Source organism: Meles meles, chromosome 2 (genome assembly GCF_922984935.1).
Source record: "Meles meles chromosome 2, mMelMel3.1 paternal haplotype, whole genome shotgun sequence".
Classification (NCBI taxonomy): domain Eukaryota; kingdom Metazoa; phylum Chordata; class Mammalia; order Carnivora; family Mustelidae; genus Meles; species Meles meles.
Genome location: NC_060067.1, coordinates 143,832,511 through 143,856,412, shown reverse-complemented (window position 1 = coordinate 143,856,412; position 23,902 = coordinate 143,832,511). Strand labels below are relative to the sequence as shown.

The following is a 23,902-nucleotide window of genomic DNA, read 5'->3' as shown; positions in this document are numbered from 1 at the left end:
AGGGAGCCCCATGTGGGGCTCGATACCCAGACACTGGAATCATGACCTGAGCTGAAGGCAGGTGCTTAACAACTGAGCCACCCAGGCACCCTGCTGCTTCCGTATCTTGGTTACTGTAAATAATAATGCTGTGAAGAACACAGAGGTACACACGTCTTTTTGAATTACTGTCTTCATTTTTTTTTTTTTTAGGTAACTACCTAGAAGTGAAATGCTGGATCATATGGTAGTTCTGTTCCTATTTTCTGAGGAACCTCTACACTGTTTTCCACAGTGGCTGCACAAATTTACATGCCCACCAACAGTGCAAGAGGGTTGACTTTTCCCCACATCCTTGCCAATACTCGTTAAGGAACAAACCTTAAAAGATAATCTAGCATATGGGAATTAGAAACAGTATGGGGAAAAGGTATTGAGATTGAAAAAAATATATATATATATTTAAAACTTGTTAACTACCATTGTTTCACAAGTACATGGTAAAGTACTATTTTTTATTTAAAAAATTATTTTCCTTAAATTTCAGATGAACAAATTCTTATGGTAATTATCTTAAAATTACATCACTAGTTGGACATTTTAAATAAAACTGATGACTAAGTCTATTTCCACAAATATTAAAGGTTTTCAGAGATTTCAATAACTTCCTCATTATTAGTGCCATTTAAAAGACAATATAGGACAGTATAGGATAAATTATTTTATGAAGTACAATGAACTGGCCTAATTCTTTTGTTCTAAGAGAATTTTAAAAACATTGAACATCAGGGGTGCCTGGATGGCTCAGTGGGTTAAAGCCTCTGCCTTTGGCTTGGGTCATGATCCCAGGGTCCTGAGATTGAGCCCCGCATCGGGCTCTCTGCTCAGCAGGGAGCCTGCCTCCCCTGCTTCTCTGCCTGCCTCTCTGCCTACTTGTGATCTCTCTGTCAAATAAATAAAAAAAATCTTTAAAAAATACATTGAACATCACATTAAATAAGTACTGGGACTCAGAACTGGTTTGCAATAGAAGTCTTTATGTGACCAACAGTAAAATAATTCAGACATCATAATTTAAAATTAGCGCATAGCTTCGTCTTTGATCTAAGACAATTTATAAGGACAACTTACCAAGTTTCTAGTTCTGTCAACAGTACTGAGCTTTCCAGACACTGTACTGCAAGTGTTTCCAATAGGTTTTTCAGTAGGGAGAGGAGGTGGGCTTTGTGGATCCTCATGTAAACCTGGAAAAATAGCAGTAATTCATCAGTAATTTCTGGCCTTTGGGGATTCTGAAAGATGAAATGATTGCAGCTTGTTTTCCTCAGGAAAAAGGCCATCTTAAGGGAGCCACACAAAGAATGGACAGCGAAGTATATGAGAAGGAGCTAGGAAGCCTCAGAAGACTGATGGGTTAGGAGACATCAGGCAGTTTTACTGAATGTTGTACAGAGTAAAAATAATACTGAATAAATACAGTAGCAGCCCGCATTTTTGAGAATCCTCAGTGTGCCAGGCACTAAGTTAAGGCCTTTTGTTGATATATGTTTCTCCAACTGATGTCTATCTATGTGCTTCATCTGCATAGTTCCCTGGCTAGTCATCACATGTGGTGATTTAAACTTACATCTTAAACAAAATTAAAAATTCAGTTCCTCAGCTGAACAAGCTACCTTCGCTCAGTGGCCAAGCGCAAAGCAGCCACATCTGGCTATCGGTTACCATCATGGACAGCACCGTCCTGGAACATTTCCATCACTGCAGGAAGTCCTATTGGATAGCACTGCGCTACGTAATAACTTACCTAGTCTACAGAGGAAGAAACCAAAGCTGAGAAGACAATAGCCATTCAATGTCTTCATGCTAGTAATTATCAGATCCAGGGTTTTGAACCCTAAAGCCTGTGCTCACTGTAATATGGCATGTTGCTTCCTAATAAGTTGTGTAATCCAGACGTCCCTCCCCCAAATAATTAAATGTTTCCTAATTCATTAGCTCCAGATTAATGGACTTAATTGCCTTCATTTTAACAAACAATATCTTTACATCCAAACTACATCCTTAAGTCAGTGATAGCATATGCCCCCTAACATATTCTAAAAAGAAAAAGATCAGATTTAATTAGTGACAGCTAATTAAAATCTGTGTGCAAAAACACTTGGAGAGAGGACGACTTAACATACTAAAGGAGGCTAAAGTCACCTTTCACACGGATTTAGATACTTAAAGGAGATGGGATTTTTTTCCCTTCTTTTCAAATGAACACTCTCTACTCTCATTTCACATAAAACACCTATAAACAAGAGGATGATCTGTCAGGTTCCTATTTTATCTACAGGCAGGAAAACACCCAGGCCAGCTACTAGGAAACGAAAGAGAGACAGACAAGCATTCTCAGCAAGAAGCAGGGCTGCTCTGGAAATGAAGACACACAGCAACATTTCAACTCAGCTGCCATCTTGAAGACTCTCACTCTGGTATAGTTTTCTTATTCTTATAAGGAAATGATAAATCACTCAGGATGCTGTATTGCTGTGACGAACCATTAAGGGTACAAAGTCGTAATAACATGAAAGTAGAGAGGAGATACCTTACTGGCAGGATGGGACATAGGGATTATCAGGCATGGGTGTGTGGACTAGGTGGAGAATTCCGATTTCAAATTATGTGGTCAGAGAAAGTCTTAATGAGAAAAGTGGCATTTGAACAAAGACCCAGAGGAGTGGTGAAGGAGGGAGCCATGCACCTATCTGGGAAAAGGACATCCTAGTCAGAAAAAACAAGTCTCAAGGGGAAAGATTTGACAGGCTTAAAGAAGACCAAGAAGTCTTGCAGCACAAAGCTTTCCTTTCTTCACTTGACCATTCCAAAGTCTTCCAACACCGAGGAACTTTTTTCCCCCTCCACAGCACATATGAATTGTTTAACTGGTGTTTTTTTTTTTAAGATTATTTATTTATTTATTTGACAGATGGAGATCACAAGTAGGCAGAGAAGCAGGCAGAGAGAGAGAGGAAGCAGGCTCCCCGCAGAGCAGAGAGCCCGATGTGGAGCTCCATCCCAGGAACCTGGGATCATGACCTGAGCCGAAGGCAGCGGCTTTAACCCACTGAGCCATCCAGGTGCCCCTCGTTTTTAATATAAATAGAAATAATGCTCTAGAAACTGGCACGTCAGTTCTCTCACATACGGCAGTTAGAATCCAACTTGCGAAAAGTTCCTGGAACTTTGTCAGAGTAACAAATAAAGGTGCTTCCTCAATATATCCACTACAGGATTCTAGGACTATGAATCCAATTTGTAAGTATGCAGACAAGAATGAATGTAGCAGGTCTGAGACTGCTTATTCATAGAAAGGCCTGCTTCCAGGGTGGGTCCTTGCTGGCATCTGGGAATTTGGGAGTTGGGGAAGGTTCCCACCAGCCCCAGAACTGATAAAATGAAAAAATATGGTTGATGCTGAATACCTGCTTTTCTTCTCAGAATCTAGAATTTTGGAATGTGCCCAAATTCCCAGAGGTGCCTATGTGACCAACCCCTAATAAAAACCCTGGGTATTGAGTGTCTAATGAGCTTCCTCAGCTGACATTTCACCTGTGTTGTCACAACTGGATCCTGGGGGAGTTAAGCAGAGCCTTTGTGATTCCCCTGGGAGACAACACCTAGAAGCCCGTGCCAGGTTTCCTCCAGACTTTCCCCAATGCACCGTTTCCTGTTGCTGATTTTGTTTTGTATACTTTTGCTGTAATAAATCACAGCTGTGAACATAATGCTAAGTCCTGCCAGTCCTCCTAGGGACTGTCAAACCCGGGGATCTTGGGGACCCTGGTGCAACAGGAGAATAAACTTAAATGTAAAAACTGTATTACTTAAAACCTACATGAGCATCAGGCAGTATTTATGCTCATTGTATTTCACTATGCCTGTTAAAAATCCAGAGTACAGGGGCGCCTGGGTGGCTCAGCGGGTTAAAGCCTCTGCATTCGGCTCAGGTCATGATCCCAGGGTCCTGGGATCGAGCCCCGCATCGGGCTCTCTGCTTGGCTGGGAGCCTGCTTCCTCTCTCTCTCTCTCTGCCTGCCTCTCTGCCTACTTGTAATCTCTGTCAAAAAAATAAATCTTAAAAAAAAAAAAAAAATCCAGAGTACATTTTAACAAGGTAACAGCAAGCAGACAAACAACCCACTGAACTATCATCTGTGAGACTTACATAGCCCACTGATTTGCGGGCTATCTAATGCTGTCAAAAGAAATGTACCACCAGTTCTTTAACCTACCACATAACCTCCTAAGAAGCAAGAACCCACCAGAATTTGGTACCCGTGACTTTTTCTCCTCCTCATTCTTCATAGTCACTCTGTTTAATCTTCTATGTGGCTTACAGCCATCAATTAATAACAAAACACTCAAAAGACCAAAACCAATATGATCCTTCTGGGTAGTTTTTTACAGAAAAACCAAACTCCTGAACTAAAGGGGTTTCATGGCATTCCAGGGTATGCCTGGAGAATAAGCTGGGGATGTTACAGACCGGTGAAGGACGGGGACACTTGATCTGCTACCAGGAGCAACGGAGTGGCAGGATCTCCTGCTGGCTAGAGGCAAGGATGCATCTGGACCATGCAAAGGCACTGAATGAAATGAAATGAGAGCAGACACTCCCAGAGAAAACTGTGTGATCGCCCCAGCAATGCCAGGAACTGCTTTGGAACCCACTGCACAAGCACGTGTGTGTACACACACACATTTACACACAACTTTTAACCATCTCTAGGGTCTAAAATAAATGGGCCTGGCCTTCTTGGCTTCTCTCTTACAATAATTTCTTTGCAGTCCTTATAAAAGCTCACAGGAAATGTCATTTATTGTACCATTAAAAATCAAGGCAGGAAATAATATCAAAATGGAAAGTTATACTGATTTTAAAAAATGTTAGACATCATTATGTTTTCATAATTCTTGGTTACTGCTCTTCATATAATTCATACATACTTAGACTATGGTATTCAGGCAGACACACACAACGTTATTTTTTTTTTTTTTTAAGATTTTATTTATTTATTTGACAGAAAGAGATCACAAGTAGGCAGAGAGGCAGGCGCAGAGAGAGAGAGAGAGAGAGGGAAGCAGGCTCCCCGCCGAGCAGAGAGCCCGATGCGGGACTCGATCCCAGGACCCTGAGACCATGACCTGAGCCGAAGGCAGCGGCTTAACCCACTGAGCCACCCAGGCGCCCCCACACAACGTTATTTGCTATCACTTTTTTTTTAAATTTTTTTTTTAAAGATTTTATTTATTTATTTGACAAACAGAGATTACAATTAGGCAGAGGCAGACAGAGAGAGAGAGGAGGAAGCAGGCTGTCCGCAGAGCAGAAAGCCCGATCAGAATTGACATCTGAACAACGTGAGGGTCAGAGGTGCTGATACCCCGGTGCAGCCAAAAATCCATATGTATCTTCTTCTTTTTTTTTTTTTAAAGATTCTATTTATTTGACAGAGCACAAGTGGAGGAAGGGCAGAGAGAGAGGGAGAAGCTGACTACCTGTTGAGCAGGGAGCCTGATGCGGGGTCCAATCCCAGGACCCTGGGATCACAACCTGAGCCGAAGGCGGACACTTAACTGACTGAGCCACCCGGGCACTCCCAACATGTAACTTTTGACTCTCCTGAAACTTAATTACCAATAGCCTACTGATACCATAAATAGCCAATGAACACAGATTTTGTATGTTATGTATATGACATACTGTATTCTTACAACACTGTAAGCTAGAGAAAAGAAAATGTTATTAAGAAAACCATAAAGAGGGGCGCCTGGGTGGCTCAGTGGGTTAAGCCGCTGCCTTCGGCTCAGGTCATGATCCTGGGGTCCTGGGATCGAGTCCCGCATCGGGCTCCCTGCTCAGCAGGGAGCCTGCTTCCCTCTCTCTCTCTCTCTGCCTGCCCCTCTATCTACTTGTGATCTCTCTTTGTCAAATAAATAAATAAAATCTTTAAAAAAAAAAAAAAAAAAAAGAAAACCATAAAGAGGGGAGCCTGGGCGGCTCAGTTAGTTGAGTGTCTGCCTTTGACTTGGGTCATGATCTCAGGGTCCTGGGATTGAGCCCCGCATCAGGCTCTCTACTCAGCAGGAAGCCTGTTTCTCCCTCTCCCTCTGCCACTAGCAACCCCTACTTGAGCTTGCTCTCTCTCTCTCTCTCAAATAAATAAAATCTTTAAAAAAAAGTAAGAAAGCCATAAAGAAAATACCTCTACAGTACTGTACTGTAAAAAGTCTGCATATAAGTGAACGCACACAGTTCATACCTGTGTTGTTCAAGGGTCAACTGTACTTTCCCACCATCTTTACCCAACGCACTAACAAGATACTACAGTTTTTCTAAGTTTCAGTCTCCTTCTACTCTCTGCCTAGAGACCACGGTATAGATAAATGAAATCCATACTAACTGTACCAACTGTCTAAAGAACTGTGAAAAAAGAACTTGTTTTCAAATGTCCTTTGACTATAAATAATAGCAAATGGCTGACCACACAAAATTTCAAAAGCAGACATTGACAAATTAGTATATATTTCTCCCAGGCTCTGGAGAAGCAAAGAAAGAAGGCCGATTAGTGCTTACATTTTCCGGGTTTGGCTGGAATTCGAATCACAGTGGGCTTCCTGGTGGGTACTGGTTGAACTGCTCTTTCCTTTGTTGGTTCTGTTTTTATGGGGAGCTGAAAGGGATCTAATGAAAAACACAGTTTATTTTGCATGTTTTAGTTAACACGGACTCAAACAAAAAATCTCATTCATAATTAAAGAGTCATATTTTCATGCCCCAGGGAAAACTATTCATGGATAAACAAAATCTCAGTTTGCAGAGACAAAAACAAAGTCGGAGCTCATGAAAGGAAATAAGTTGGTGCTCTGTAAATAATTCATGTGGCTTTTCTTCTTCTCTGATGAGAGATATCCAGGACAATCTTGAATTATGTAGAAGCTATCTTCCACGGGAGTACAATCATTTTATAAGTGTCGCCTGAAAATGAGGGGCAATTGAAAGAGGAGCCAATTTCCCCCCTACTGGGAGGCCTCCCAGATCCCCCAGGAAAGAGGTCTTTTCTCCCCCCCACTCCTGTGCCTGGACTGAAAACTGATGCACAGGGCTCACCGAGGGCCCTCATTCTGCCCAGCACCATCCCTGGCACAGCAGAGGAGCGCCAGTCGTTCAGTCAAACCACACTTCAGTCAACGTGAAAATGAAAAGTGTTTTATCCTGGAGATAAAATCAGACATCTTCCTTCAAATATTTAATTTGGGGGCAAGGACACCAGGCTGGGCACGTCTCCATTTAACAGATTCATTTAAAATTGACAATACATGGTTACAGGAAGTATTTTAAACAAAGACATAATTACCAAACTTTTTTTTTTTTTTAACTGAAAGAAATAGTCTTTTTTTTTCTTTAATGTAAATATTCTTTTCAGTACTTTGGGGAAATGACCATACAATTTCTTAAAGACAAGAAATCTAAAAATACTAGATTAGCAAAAATAAAATAAATGCTGTATAATGGATACTCTGTGCAGCACACAGACTCCCCTGAGCTGCCTCTGCCTTTAATTCTACAAGAGGCTGTAATTCTGCACCTGTTCTACACTCTTCACTATAGGGAGATACTCCCTGTAAAAACAACATACACCATAGCTCCTGTGATGAACAGCGTTCACATTCTGCCGATTATGAGCTCTAGTTCCAGAAGCACCTTCTGCTGACCAGCTATTTTCAGGACACATGAAGAGCTGGGCTAAGGATAAAGAGGCCGTCCACCCCCCGGATACCTGACCTTCCCTTCCCCCGCAGCTCATGGCAACCCTACCATTATCCATGCCACCAAAGGCATCATTGCTCACTCACCAGCCACTTGCTCCCATGTGTATGTCTACCACATGCCAGGAATAGTGATAGGTGGGGAGATACTGTAGTAAAGTACGATCCCATTTTATTATCTACCACCTTGGAATGGCCCTCAAGTGGCGTGCCGGGTAGAACAATTACTACTAGGCTACTGACAAAAAGAATACATTAGATGACCCTTTTATGGAAACATATTAGCTCACAAGTGAGGAAAGTCTTGTCTAAGCTCAAGAAACCAACTGAGGATTATCAAAACAATATCAAACTTGAAAAAAAGTTGTAATGATACAACTTTCTTCCACTGTAACCTACAACCTCACAAAACAAAGTTCCTTCTAGATCGAACCACATTTTAAAATTCTCTATTTTGTTATACCATTTTTTACTTCAGAAGTAGTATTTATTATAAAAATGGGGAACATTAAGAAATCTATGATGCAAAGTCTCCTGTAATCCCATCCCTCCAGTAATAATGAAACTTTGGTGATCTGCCTACAGATTTTTTACTATATTACATGTATTGTTATGTAGGTATTTTGATAAACAAAAAAACCAGGATTTTATACCTTGCATTGTAATCTGCTTTTTCGCTTTTGTTCACTCAAAAGTGACTGGATGTCTGCTACAAAGCAAATGCTGTTCTAAGGTGCGGGGAATACTTCAGTGAATAAAGCAAAGCAACCTGCTCTCACGGCATTTACATTCCAGTAGGGAGATGGCGGTAATGAACAGTAAATACGATAGTGAGTAGTTCATGTGGTACTCCACGTGAGAAGTACTACTGAAAAAGGAAAACGTAGGGCATGGTGAGAGATTTCGGGTGTGGGCAGACTGAAAGCAGGATGCAGCGTAAAACAAGAGTGCAAAGGTGAGGGAGGGGGGTTCTCTACCACCGTCTCTCCAACAACTATATTTCACATATTCTGATAGTTCTTCCAACTTGGATAATACGCACCAGTGTCTGGGAAACAGCAGTGCCAGTGGGTAAAAAAGGGGTATGTACGCTTGTTTAAAGCCCATTATTGCAAATATTACCTGAATGTGACCTCCCTGAAGGGTTCATCTATTCTGAGTTGATACTAGCTGAAGTGAAACAATTTGAAGGCCCTATGTAAACCTGGTATGCATTTTATTCAAACACAGACACATAGTATCTTTCGTTTGTGTTCATCTTTCCGTCCTATTCATCTCTGCCTACTATTGCCTTTGTTCTGCCTCCTTGGCCCTTGTTGGACCCCACTGACTTCCAAGGATCCACCTTCCTTTCCCCAGCTGTGGAAGACACTTGACTGTTCTCCCTCCCCCCAGTCTTGGTTGTCACATCCCATTCTATCCGGGGTCTGTTTTCTGTTGGGAAAAGGACCAAAAACTCAAGGAAAGGATTAAGGCTGGTGACTGTTCACTGTGTTCTACCTTTCAAGTGGCATTTCTGCTTTAGTAGTTTCTTCTGATACCTATCATCTATTGGTTATTAGTGTAGGTTTTTAGTTGAGGTTTTTTTGGGGGGGGGTTGGTTAGGAGGAGGAAGAAAATCTTGAGCATGGGATGACTTCAATTATTTCCCAACTCATAGTATATTCTGAGCCAGAATACCACCTACACTCTCTCACATTCCAGGGGCAGGGCATGCATAAGGTGGGGAAGGGAAAGGAGAAAAGACACCAATCAATGCCTTGAGGGGCCAAGCACAGGGGCATCCAAATTATGCTTGCTGTTGGAGGACTGCCCTCAAGACTCCCGCTCCAAATCCTGCACACTGTGCAGAACTCACCTATTACATGGAAGGGTCCAGTTACTTATTTTTTTTTTAACCTAAAGGATTTGCATTGAAGCAGTATAGATACAATTTATATAACAAACTATTCCAAGTGTCCTAGTGTCCTACCCACTCTTTCTCTTTCTTGGTTTTATTTATTTATTTTTTTAAAGATTTTATTCATTTAGTTGACAGACAGAGATCACAAGTAGGCAGAGAGGCAGGCAGAGAGAGAGGGAGAAGCAGGCTCCCCGCTGAGCAGAGAGCCCGATGTGGGGCTCGATCCCAGGACCCTGGGATCATGACCTGAGCTGAAGGCAGAGGCTTTAACTCACTGAGCCACCCAGATGCCCCTCTTGGTCTTTATTTTTAATATCATTAGCTACTCTTTCATAATTGGTACTCAGATCATGTAAAATTATTCTACTACACGTCTCTGGAAAAAAAAATTCTTAGTACAGTGAAGCAAAGAAGTCTTCGGGTTCTAGTACAGCGGGCTGTTTGGCAGGAGTGGGCCTGTTTCATGACCTGCCCCAGCTGTGCTCAGTGAGTCAGTGAGCTCAGCATCTGCCTGTCTGTCTGCATGCTGTCCAGGCTATAATCGAGACGAGGTGTGCAGATTAGTGGGGAGGACACAGAGCATCACTTCAATAAGGGGGAGGAAAACTGGAGGTCTGTTTTCCTTCCTGATGATGGTGTGGAAATCTCTTTAGTTAAACAGTACGAAGTCTACTTTTTATGTCTGTTCATGAGCAGGGTATTTTTTCTAACAGAAATGAAAGTGGGCAACATATAAAGCAAAGATGGCATCTCGTGTTTGGAACTCCAGGCATTGCCAAGTGGGAAACTGGATTGCTGGTACAATGAAAATGTTTCAAGTTCATAACGTCTGACCCAGCAGTCTCACTCCTTGGAAATTTATCCTTCAGAAATAAGAGCACTAGTAGGAGAGGCAATATTTATGAATGTTTATTACAGCATTATCTGTAGAGGAAAAAGAAATCCAAAAAATCAAAAGCAATGTCCATGGATAGGGGAAATGTTGACTCAATCGCAATATACTCACACTAAGAAATATTAGGCAAGTATAAGGAAATAAGGAATTAGACTTAGACTGACTAGACCGAGAAGTCCATAAATCTCACTGTTATATAAACAAAGAAACAAACAAACATGGGTATAGTATGATGAAAATATTCATAAAAAGTAGGAAAAAGTACATATATGTATGTTTGTAAGTTTTGGTTTGAAATGTCCAAAGGCACAGAAGGCCACATACAACATTGAGGATATGGACGGACTAGAGGAGATAAAATTCTTTTTCTTTTAGTAAATGTTTGTATCATTTCCCTTGTTACAGCAAATATGTGTTACTTTGTAACCGAAAAAATCCAATAAAATAAATTCAATCACAAGAAAAAAGTTACAAGATGAAGCTGAAATAACTCCCCTGCCAAACAAACCAAAAATCACTTAAAAATAAGGGGGAAAAAGAGAAAATTCTAGTCCTTTTAGTTTCTTTTTAAAGGCAATAATGGGCATAAAATTTTCCATAAGGTAATTAGAAAAATTAAAGCTATATGGAAAATTAAAACTTTTTTTGAGTCTATGTAATAGGATTTAATGCACATACGTTTTTGAACGTCTTATTTACACATACATAGTTCAAAATAATAGGCTTTCATTTATAATCTTGAATAACAGCAATTTAGAAATATCATGTACTATTAACGTTTCTACTCATCCCAAGACTGAGGGTCAGTGTGGGAAGCAGCTCTCTCTCTGCAGCGAAGATGACAAGAGCTAACTCCCCCAGGTTTTCATCCTAATTCTGCTTATGGTTAGCTATTGGAAAACCAGGTTCCCCATCCTCTCCTGCCAACCCAGTTCCCTCATAAAGAAAACCTTTGTTACCAGCTTTTTATACATCTTTCCAAAGATACTACATCTATATATGTGTGTGTGTGTGAAAACAAACAGTAGCTAAAATACCACGAATAGTAATTATACCTTGCATTTTTCACCTAACAATATCTTGGGGGTTGGAACACAGCAGCAAGTAATAGATGGTGTGCTTCCTTTTAAATTAGCATACAATCCTCCATTGCATGGGCATACCAGTCCACTGGAGGTTATCGCAATATTCTGTGGAAGTGCTTCATTTGGGGTCCAAGAATGGGCCCTTGAAGCTCCGGAAATTGTGCATACGTGAGCTAAAGGGCTATTTTCAAGAGAGAGAAAAGATTCCCAGGATAATCAGATTCTCAGAGTTCTGTGATGCCCAGGAGGGGTTAAGAACCACAGTGCCACGACTGTACCACAGAGTCTGCTCCAGCTTCTACAGAGAAAACACAGAGCATCTCAAAAAAACAAAAACAAAAACAAAACAAACAACCAACCAAACAAAAAACCCCACAAAAAAACCAAACCAAACTAAAACCCAAAACAATCTCCTATCTAAATCTAAGGAACGTCCATGGCATTTTTCACTTTTATTTGCAGTAGTTACTCTGTCCTCCTTCCAGCGTCTCGCACCAAACCAATTATTCCACACCTGCTGCCAAACAAGCCGGCCCCTTTTACACTTCTACCCGCATGGTCTTCATTACTGGGCTGAGAAAAACACTGATGGTAATGTAGCTTTCTGCCCATTACCTGTCTCTCGTAATATGCTTGTCATCATAATTAGTTTCACCACCCTTGGCTTGCTTTTCTGTCATTTCTTTCCCTTGAGTTCTGTGAATAGCAGAAACTGGCTGCTAAACTATTATTCTGGTCTGTGTAATGGGGCTGACAGCAGAGGCATTCTGCTTTTTTTTTTGACAACTGGGTACGATTTGTAAAGGTGTGAAGAGGAATTGCTAATACTTCTCAGCTCCATTACATTAACCTGGAAGGCATTCTACCCAAGGAATGAATCCAATATTAAATTGCTTGTTTTATGAGTTTTCCTTTAATAATTTTTCTAATCTTTACCATGTTTTCACAGCTTCAGTATTTTCTGATCTCTATTTCCTGAGATTAATATGGCAACTTCATTTTATGACAACCAGTTTATTAGATTTTCTTTATTTTTGAGGGAAGGAAAAGGAGGTAAGACGTATTTGTGAGTTCCTCTCCTTTCTTTCCTGTTCTATCTCAGTTTCTGGCCAATGCCAGGATGATTAAGTGAGGTTTCACAGAGAGACCGGGATTCCTTATTTATAAAGACATGCTACTGATATACCATCAAAAAGTCATGGGGCCCCAAATCAATAAACAAACAAAAAACTCTCTACATGCTGAGGAATTCAGGGTGATCCTAAAGGCCTCTGGAGAACATTAGGTGGGGGAGCAACAAGGTCCAGAGTATGTTCTAGAAAAATCCCTTGGGTAGCCATAATATGGAGGATGATGGGTTTGAGGCAAAAGCAGGAGCTCAAAGTAGGAGGCCTCTGCAGTAATCTGGCATAAAGACCCAAAGTGGGGCAGTACAGGCAGATGCAAATGAGAGGGTTCAAGAACTACTTAGAAGGTTAAACCAGCAGGAGTTGGTATCTAATTGGATGTGAAGGGCAAGAAGTAACAATGATTACTACTTAATAAGCACTTACCACATTTCAGACAATGGGACAGGGCTTTCCTGCATAATCACATTTAATCCTCGCAGTGCCTCCACGAGGAGTATTATTACCATGTTTTATAGATGAGGAAATCGAGGCACAGTGGGGTTAAGTAAATAGGCCAAAGTCACAGAGCAATAATAATAGTGGCAGAGCAAATAATAGTGGCAGACTCTGGCCTGACTCCAAGTCCAAACAAACAGTCAGTGTGACAAACAGGAAGACTCGAAGATGATCTTTAGGCCTCTCCAAGGCCTCTCCAAGGAAGGTTGGGGACGTGATGGCATTATTAAGTGAGGTACAGAAAACAGGAAAAGGAGCAGGTTTAGAAAGATGACGAAGCAAGCATTCAGTGTAACTCCACAGTCAGGAGCAATGGTTAGAGTCAGGTAGGGCAAGCAAATTACATACTTCGCTAAGAGACTGCCTACATAATTAAATATTGTGCAATGAGGTGGTAGAAATCAAGGGACGGAAAAGGCTGAGTATGAGGCATGAGACTATATTCATGTTGAATGTATACTGATGACCTTCTTTTGGAAGATGACTGTAATTATCCGTTTGATGACAGGGAATAAAGTCTCAGCAGTTATTAATCAAGTTGCCATCCCCACAGAATCCAGCAGTTCCTACAAAAGGTGGTATTTTTTTGGCTTGTGCTGTTTCCACCCCTTAACAACTTGCTGTTGTTGGTTTTACCATTCCCTATCCCACTGTGAACCTTGTAACACCAAAAAGGTTTAAATAAGAAAATGATGCAACAAAGTGTTACCTAGGTTAAGGATTCATACAATGTTGGTTAGCAATGTCATATAATGAAAAATACACTAGAGCTAGAATAAAAAGATGGGAGTTTGAATCATGCCTTGGAAGCTGCTAATGTTACGACACTGGGCAAGCTACCCACTGGTTTCTCTCAGTCTCATTTTCTTCTTCTGCAAACTGAGGCCAACAATACCAATACCTTGCAGAGAGTTACCATAAGTATTAAATTAAATGATGTAGGTCTGGGTACCTAGCAAAAGGTTTGGGACACTGCAGAAGCTCAGTACATTCTAACGTCTTTCCTCCTACCTCTTATAGACAAGAGGCATGCTGTAGCCACTAACATGTTGTATGCATGATACATATTTAATAAATATGTTTGTTATCATTTAAAATACACCTTGCTGTACAGAATTTGGTTTTGAATCACAGAGCTTATCCCATTTTGATGCATGTTAAACATTTATAAGATGATGGCTAACCTTTTGAAAATACTATTAAACTCATATGTTTACAAATGCTACCCAAATAAGTAGACAGCAGTAAAAGGAATCATCAATGACAAGTAAAGCAGCTTACTTTAACAAATCAAAGATAAGCTTTACCATCATAGCCTCCATCTGAACAGTGTGAGCAAAGAAAACACACTCTCTGAATTTCCTCTTGAGAAATTTAATTGTCCTGATCCTGGCAGGAAATGTACAGCTGTTGTATTTTATTTACAAAACTTTGCATTCCCCAGGGAAGATGTTCTGTGAAGATTAGCGAAAAAATTTTTGCTACATATGGCTGGGTCCTCATTCTTGTCTTTGCTCTTGCCAGAGTCCTCCCCAGGGTCGATGCCTCTCCTGGCACTCCCCGTGAGGCTGGCTCAGTCTAAGGAGCCCTTCTGGGGCCACAGTATTGACTTCTCATCTATGAGAAGTTTCCCCTGCCTCCCCCTACTGCTTGACTCTCCACCTGCCAGAGTTAGGAAGTCAGCCTCACACCTGGTTTAGTTGCTAGACCCAGTCTGCTTATTTCTGGTTCACGTAGTAGTCATCTACATGTGTCTCCCTCTTTCTCTGTCTCCATCTCCCCCATTCCAGATTTTCCTATTCCTCTGTCTCCATCTCCCTCCCAGCTCCATGTTTCTTAATCTGTGTTTCTGTCTCTGTACATACACAGGCATGAGCGTACCCACATACACCCCCTCCAGAAATAATGTCCTAGAAACTAAAACAGCAAGTGCCATTCAAGATGCCCTCTGGTGAGTTTCCACTCCCTTCCACTTCTCCTTTTTACTCACCCAGAACCATCTCTGAACCAACAGATTCTTCAACCAGGTTCCCAGCTGGTGTGGGTAAAACATCATCATCAAAACTGATGAGGTCAATTTCCCCTGGAGGCTTGCTTTGCTGAGCTGCAGCTGGGGAGATGGCCGGGGGTCCTTCTCCCAGTGACCTGAATGCTTTGGCCTGTGACGCCACTGAGAGTCGGGGAGGAACGGTGACCGGTTTCAGCAAAACTGTAGAGTTGGGGATTTCTAAGGAGACCGATTTCTTCGGCAACAAAGGCCGAGGAGCAGGGGTTGGGACTTTCTTCCCACCGTCAGGGCTGTCAGCCATGGGCCCTCCTCCCAGAATCTCATGATTAATACTTCGTGTAAGGCCAGCATTTGGTTTCTTTGGCAATTCAGGTTTGGTTGCTGGGATGCTCCCTACTTCTTGTGGTGGAGACTGCGGGGTCAGCCCTTCCCTGGGGACCACCTTGAGTCTGTTTTTAGTCCAGGAGTCCCACTCTCCAGAAGCTCTGTTGGCAGCTGGCTTGGGAGCCACTGAGGGTTTCCCTGAGGGAAGAGCAGGCCTGGGGGGGAGTGTGCGGGGAGCAATTTCTGGTTTCGCGGGTGGTCCCGAGGTTTCTTTATTTGTCTGGCCCTCAAATGCTTTGATTCTTGAAACGACACTATTTTGGCTTCGTTCTGTGTTCATAATGTTCATCACTGCCTGACTATCCAAGTTGTTGGTAATATCCAACAAAGACTGGGGCTGGCTCAGCGAGGATTCCTTGTCTGTGGCCGCAGGGCTGCTTTTCTGGTGATTTTGCTCTTTAATGTGACTGTCTCTGGCTACGGGTCTGAGGTTGGCTTTTGATCTTGGTCTTGGCACTGGACATCTTGTAGCTCTGGAGTTCTCTGGACAGTTCTGTTCTTCTGAAGTATCAAAGACTATTAAAGGTGCAGCATTTGTTGGAAGATCACTGGCTGATACCACCCAGGAAGGCTGGAGAGGCTTGAGAGGTGCCTGTAGTGCTGACAAGACCAAAACCCACAGACACAAGTTGCAACATTGTAATTTAAAAGAAAAAAAAAAACCCAGAAGATACACAGACAGTTTAAATATACATGTAGAATATCAAGAGATCTTGGTTTCCTTAATTAGTAAAAAGTAATTCCAAAATCAATGAGGAAATGTTTACACTCAGCTTCTCACAGGAGTGTTCTTCAAGTTGTATTTATTCATAAGAGAAATATTCATTACATAATATTTTAAAAACACCATGAAATTCTCAATTCCCAGAAGACTTATCACACGAACCCTTTCCCTCTCGTCAGAATTCCAACATGGCTTGCTTTACTTTTCCAAAGCAAGAACTTACTTTATCTGTTATACGAACACGATGCTTTTTAAAAGCCTAATGGAACAACCATCTTTTACGCTCTATCAAGTTTAAGGTTGCTAAACAGAGCATCCTTCTCAATGGGCATAAAGGCGATCAACAGTGATATAACCGTGAGTTAAAAGAACGCTGTTCTTGCAGTATGAACAGGGGAGAGCCCCAGAGATTGGGGCTGCAGCTCATGAGAATGATCTATTGTGATAATCACAGCAAACCAAAATAATGGAAGCACACAGTGATCACACTGCCTGGGAAGCAGAGCTCAATGAATTATGCACAAGTCGCAAATTATTTTAAAGGCCAGAAGCCTACTGATTACTCCCCTAGATCTAGGTCAGAATTAGGGAAGACAAATTACTTGCATTACTTTGAGGCAGCTGGTTGTCTATTTCTTCTGGAAAGTCAGTCTGAGTTGCAGAAGTAATTGTGTGCCTTGGAGTGGCAGCAGCATTATTATTATTCGTAGTATTCACTTGAACTTGGTTGATTTCTTTTATGACTTGTTCATAAGATGGTGGAAGCTGCAAAATAAAGAATGAAGATTTTAGACATCTATGGACAAGAGCCAAAGTATTAATGTCTTAATAGTCTCAGTCTTCTTATCTTTGAACTCACTTTAAAAAATAAAATGCAGAGAGATAATGTGGTATTTATTTACCTCAGCAGGAACCAGCTCACTGGGCCTCCAAGAACCTGCTGCAGAAGAGGGGGGGAATCCCAGTCCTGGGGGTGGGGCTCCTGGGAACCACGAGGCCGGCCTCAAGGGCTCAGCTGCCACGATGGTGATCTCTGGACGCCTAGCAGACAAGACCTCAGTGAGGGTTTGCAGGTTGATAACAAGCTATTATCTACCTCAAACAGTCAAAGATTCCTAAAAACAACCATTGCCTCAAAAAAGTTATATAAGAACTGCCGTAGTCCTAGAAATGACCTGTCTGGCCTGGGCTATCAAGGGAGCAAAGGACAGTCATCTTCCAGGACTCCGGGGCTCAAAGTTAGAGGCGTACCTTGAGCATACTCAGCTCTGCCTTGCTGGATAAGAATAAGGGCTAAAGAAGGCTAGGGAAGGCTCACTTCATTCCAGGGTTCTGCTATCCAGCCTATTCCATGAACATAAATAATGTATGGTAAGGCAGAAAGTACACCATTCAAACAGAACTGCTTCATTTTCTGCCATTATAAAGATATACTCTGACATGATACCATATAAGAAGAATATCCTTTTCCCCCTCACCCAGCCTCTGCCCCAATTCAAAGTCATCTCTAAGTGTTTAGAGATTGCATGCTCATTTCTAGACCCTGCTACGTGCGTCTGTGCTCCTGGTCAGTGTGGTATACGACTCTGGTAACTAAACTTTCATACTGGCATGGCTCCTTTCATCATTTTCTTAATCTGATTCTACATTCTCATGTTTAAACTTTATAGTCAACCTCATTTCCTAACAAACACCAACTGTGTGACCCTGAGCAAGCAATCAACCTCTCTGAGCCTCAGTTTTCTTATTTAACAAACAGGGATGAAGAGATCCGCCCTGACCTTCTCTAGCGCTCTACAGAAAATGAAAATAAAAAAGCACTGCTGGGGCGCCTGGGTGGCTCAGTGGGTTAAGCCGCTGCCTTCGGCTCAGGTCATGATCCCAGGGTCCTGAGATCAAGTCCCGCATTGGGCTCCTTGCTTGGCAGGGAGCCTGCTTCTCTCACTGCCTCTGCCTGCTTGTATGTACTCTCTCTCTGTTGAAGAAATAAGTAAAATCTTAAAAAAAAAAAAAAAAAAAGGCACTGCTATTGAGGCACCTGGGTGGCTCAGATGGTTAAGCATCTGCCTTTGGCTCTGGTCATGAGCCCATGATCCTGGGACTGAGCCCAGCATCAGGCTTCCTGCTCAGTGCAGAGCCTGCCTCTCCCTCCGCCATTCCCTCTGCCTGTGCTCTCTGGCTCTATCTCTCTGTTGAATAAATAAATAAAATCTTTTAAAAAAAAAGCACTGCTGGGGCGCCTGGGTGGCTCAGTGGTTAAAGCCTCTGCCTTTGGCTCAGGTCGTGAACCTGGAGTCCTGGGATCGAGCCCCACATCAGGCTCTCTGCTCCACAGAGATCCTGCTTCCTCCTCTCTCTCTGCCTGCCTTCCTGCCTACTTGTGATCTCTGTCTGTTAAATAAATAAATAAAATCTTAAAAAAAAAAGAATAAAAAAAAAAAGCACTATTATCAAAACTGGGCATATTCACGCATTCTCGGCTAGCTCATGAAAGAGTAGAACCTGCTTATTGATTAAATTTGAATTGCATTACCTAAAGACCTCTGCTTAAAGCTTTTGTCTAACTAATGAGTTATTGGCTCATAAATATTAAGCACTACGCATGCAGTAATCCTTATGACAGCCTTGAGATAGGTATGACTAGCAACATTTCTCTTTAAAGATTTTATTTTTAGTAAATCTCTGTACCCAATATGGGGCTCGAACTTAAACTCTGAGATCAAGAGTCGCATGTTGTACCCATTGAGCCAGCCACGTTCCCTGATGAGCAACATTTTAAAGATGGGGATACAGAAGCTAAGAAAAGGTTAAGCAGCTTGCCCAAGGCCACACAACGAGAAGGCAGTGAAATCAAAATTCGAACTCAGTTATGGCTGATGCTAAAATCCTCATTCTTCTTTATTCTATATTACCCTGTAAGAAATGTTAAAGCAGGAACCCTGTCTTATAAAAATCCACCCATCCATGCTTCCATCCATTCAACCATCTGTCTGTCTACTGGTACTTCCTTCTGTCTATCCAGTGACTCTCCCCTCCTTCACCCTCCTTCCCTCCTTCCTTCTCTCCAACCAGTCATCCAGCCATTTATCCAATTATTTATCCATCCATCCTGACTCTTCTCCTCTCCTTATTCTTCCACTGTTTTCTATCTTGTCATCCATTCGTCTATGCAACATTTACTAAGCAGCGAGGAGGTACAAAGCATTTCTTTGAGCAATTCTTTGAAGCACTTATGACAGTTCTTTACATATAGCAGTCACTTAATAAACATTTAAACAATTGACTGCAGTAAATAATTATTGCCAAAAGAACATTATTCTGAGGTTTGTACTGCTTCTTTTCCCACCAAAATTTTCACCATTCAAGCTTACAGATTAATTCAGGAAATGTACTGATGAGGCAGAACACTGCTTATGTAAACACACTGCTTATGAAAGAGAAATATTTAACTTGTTAACAGGTAGCACACTTTGATTTCATTATTAGCAGAATAGATGACCTCTGTTACAACCATACCTCCTATCTCGATGATGCTCGCTCTGAAAAGAAGTCCGAGAAGCTACAGAAGAAAGAATAAACTGTTATAATACAAAATCAGTACATTCAATTAAGGTTTAAATTTTTATAGGGTACATTATTGGAAAAAGTTAGCTGATACTTCAAATCATAGAGGATATCTGAATTTTAACATCCGTAAGTAGAAAAGCAAATCAAACTGATCTTTTTATATGGCATAAAATTAATTTTATTTACATATTTGAATTGCATAAGGAAATACAGATTTCAAAAACTCCGCAAAGCACATTCCATGGTTCTGAAAATAATTTGAAGGGTGAAAGGGAAAAGAAGACAACCATTAAATACAAATTGCCTGGTAATAGCATTACGACAATGACATGAAGTTACAATGGGCAGAAAAAATTTTAAATATCTATTCTAATCCCTGTGACTGTACTTTTGCAATAGTTGTTAACAACTCTATTATAAAGAAAGTGAAAGAGATCCGATTTCCATCTATTTTCTAATATTTCTGGAATTTTATGACCTTTAAATTGTTTTATTACTTAAATTCAAAGATAGTAAGAAATGCAAAAACTTTTATTCACAACACTTTTATAAACATGTTTCTAGCACATACTAGTGTATACACAGCACCGAGTCTTCCTTTAAGCCTCAAACTCAAAAAACTAGATGGTTCAGACTTTTTCCAAATGTATTTTTGAATTAAGTCTTAATCATACGATCTGGAAAATGTCGCACATGGTGCCACACATTACATACGTGTGTAATGGAGAACAGTATTCCTATTTTCAAGAAGCACATTCTAACAATTCCCTTAAGAAAACCTTCAAGTACCAAACTGCAAAGATACGCACACAAAGGGGAAATTGTTTCTGATATAAACTATTTCTACCAGCTGCCTTTCTCTCTCTCCAGTAGTCTACTTTTTCCATTCTTCTGACTGAGAAGGTTGACAGTATGAATCTCTCCTTCCTTCCTCCTTTTAACTTCGGATCCTCTCCGAAGACGGAGGCTGCCGAAGCCGGGGTGCCGGGGTGGAGGTGGGTGGTGGGGATGAAATCTAGGCTCGAGTGGGAGCTGTGACAACTGCTGGGCTGGTCTATCAGGGATCCTACGTGCGTATCCTTAGCCGATGGCACTGTCAAATTTTTATTGAGAGCTAAACCAAGCTGAGGTACGTTTTGTCTCCTGGAATAAGAGAGGACAGAGAGGCTCAAGCTCTGAGTGGGGTATCTGATTTGTAAGAACGGTTGCATTTTAAGTTAGACAGAGGCACAAGAGTGCTATGATCACGTCACCACCGTCGCGACAGCCAGAATCAGCAGACACAACACTATTAAAAGATACCATGTCATTGTCACAAACGTACCTCTTCCACGGGGCATTTTGGCTGTGCACTATTCATGAGTGCTAAGGGAAAAAAAGAAGGGGTTATAGAAGAGGAAAGGGAGAGAAAAGAAGAGTGAACCAGTTGCCTAGGCTTTAAAGGGAATTCAGGAACAAGACTGTTCTGCCATGCTGCTGTTTCCCTCCCATCTGCACACTGGGACAGAAAAGGGAAGTTGATGCACCACAGTTTCAGAGAGTAGAGAAACAGGCAAGGAGACATCTCTACAGACCGGGAGATTCACCCACATAACCCCAGTAAAAATAAACCTACCTACAGTTTTTAACATTGCAAAAAAACAAAACAAAACCAAAAAAACCTAAAAAACATTTTGAAAAATCAATTTGCTACTTTAACAGGGATTAATTTTAAAGTATGAATATAGTACTTAAAGGGGAACCCGGTAGTCAATTTACATTCTCTTAAATCAGTGGCTTTTCACTTGACTCTGCTCCTTCACAGCAGAGGTGATTAGTGGCAGGAGCCCCTGGTTAGCAGAGGGGTACTCCCCCTCGGGAGGGGGCAGAACGAGGGACAGAAGGGCTCCCAGCTTTACTTGTCCATCTCCTCCATGTCCTTTGGGACTCACTGCTTTCCTCTCTCCTGCTTTGAATTTGTTTTTTTCCCTTCGTATTCACTGATGTATGAAATCTCTTTTCTCTCTTGATCCTTATAGAACGACCGGCTCTTTTTGCCAGTATTGAGCAAGGTTAGTCCTAGAAATACGTTAGATTTTCATACAGCATCTCGCAGTCTTCCTGCTAATTACTCAACTATCCACTTCCTCTCATTCTTGCTTTCCCAGATCAAACAGACTTGGTGTAGGTGTTGCCAGGACGATCAAATTCGCCACCGATGCTCATACAGACCGACATGTTCCTTTGAACCCTGCCACAAACTGCTAGCTACTCTTCTGTGCCTTTCGGATTAAGGCCACAGTTGAACGTTATCCTGTTGTTCCACAGAATTATTTTCAAACTTGTCTAGTTCATATGGTTAAATTCTAAGTACAAAATAAATTCATATTCAGCTGTTTTATATAAAAGACAGAGATCTGGATTTGCAATAGTACTACTAATAAGGAATCCTTCTGAATTCCAACAGGATCGTAAGCACAGACAGATGCTCAGTGATTATCCTACTCCAACCTTACAGATGAGGAGGATGGGACACAGAGAGGTTAAATGAATTATCCCAGGTCCTACAGCCTATTATGGGAAGGGCTGGGAGAACTTTGTTCCTTGAAGCAGTTCAACTCCTCATGTTGCCAAGAGAGGTGGAAGCTAATCCTGATTCTAAATAATTCAAAATTACTGATTAAATGATGATCACATGAAATAAACACATAGAAGGATTATTATAAGTATCATTGCTATAGGACCACCTTGCCAATGAAAACCACAATAATCACACACACAAAAACCCCAAACTCCCTAACATTTCTTTGAGATGGTATGAGTCACGTGTTTGACATGAAAACAAGAACATCTGTAGTTTGAAAGCTCAATGACCTCATAGTCAGGCAGTTTGGATTAACATCTCAAATCCACCTTGTGCAGCCATTTCATTTTTCTGAGACTCAGTGATCCTACCCTCTGTAAAATGGGGTTAACATCTACCATGCAGAGCACTGTCTTATAATGTATGTGGGCAGTTCCAAACTTACAGCAGGCATGAATAGTAACTGAATCTGAATTTCAGAGAATAATTTTCTCTTAAAAAGTTAATGAAAAGAAAAGCATGAAATTCCAGATATATCCAATTATAATCCTTCAAAATGTTTACCCATAATATTTAGGGCTCACAAGAATGACTGCAAAGAGAAGGACGTCAGGACTTGACTGGAACCAGTATCATTATGGAAGAATTTAAAATACCACCAGTAAAGAAACCTTGCTTTTCAAAAGTAATGAAGTCCTTCTCCTTGCTGGAGAAGGATGACTAATTATGGGAGAGTAAAACAGGCATTTCACTGGGTTGAGTAGGCCAAAAATTGTTTACAGCTTTTTCGTACAGAATGGGCAAAAAGTGCAAAAGAGAAGGGGAGGACACAATTATTCTTCATTCTGCATTTACATGGTATCACATGAGGATGTCTGACCTTCTTGCCTAAACATCCAGGAATAATACAGCTAACAAGTATTTCTCTGAGTGTAAGCAAAATAACTGATAAATAAGAATTAAAAGATAACCAAGTTAGTTTAGTTTTGTTTTTCTTTAAAAAGATACCTCAAAGGAAGTTTTCCCGTTGTTTCGTCTCCGTCCTCCCTGCTAGGGCCCTATTTCACCAAATGCCTCTTTTAACGTGCCAGTCTGATCTCTCCACGAATTCCTTCCCCACTGCCTACAAATGCCTCCAAGCTTCCTCATCCTGAATAGTCATGTTCAAATCTCCTCTCTGTTTGATACTCCTCGGCCTTTCCTTCCTGTTTACCACCAAATGCATAAAAGAGTAGCCTACCCCAGCTGTCCCAACCTCCGCATATTCTATTCATTATTCAAATTGAAGTGTGGCTTCCAGCGTCAGTGTTCCACTGAAAGTGCTCTCTCCAAGGTCACCACTGGCCTAAGGGCC

General features: G+C 41.4%; 1 protein-coding gene across 8 annotated transcripts in view; it reads right to left on the bottom strand.

Moving 5' to 3' along the window:
- Nucleotides 1-23,902, bottom strand: part of SH3D19 (SH3 domain containing 19) — a 199,596-nt gene that overhangs the window by 26,847 nt on the left and 148,847 nt on the right. For 3 of the 8 annotated variants that reach the window (XM_045998246.1, XM_045998245.1, XM_045998247.1), the window contains exons 4-10: nucleotides 21,310-21,350; nucleotides 19,935-19,977; nucleotides 17,321-17,459; nucleotides 17,021-17,183; nucleotides 15,293-16,294; nucleotides 6,602-6,709; nucleotides 1,111-1,223 (exon numbers count right to left, since the gene is read on the bottom strand). In XM_045998246.1, the coding sequence (XP_045854202.1) occupies nucleotides 1,111-1,223; nucleotides 6,602-6,709; nucleotides 15,293-16,294; nucleotides 17,021-17,183; nucleotides 17,321-17,459; nucleotides 19,935-19,977; nucleotides 21,310-21,325 (1,584 nt within the window). In that variant the 5' untranslated portion in view covers nucleotides 21,326-21,350. The remainder of the gene's footprint in view (nucleotides 1-1,110; nucleotides 1,224-6,601; nucleotides 6,710-15,292; nucleotides 16,295-17,020; nucleotides 17,184-17,320; nucleotides 17,460-19,934; nucleotides 19,978-21,309; nucleotides 21,351-23,902) is intronic. The other 5 variants (XM_045998241.1, XM_045998242.1, XM_045998244.1 and 2 more) reach the window with 3 other exon arrangements.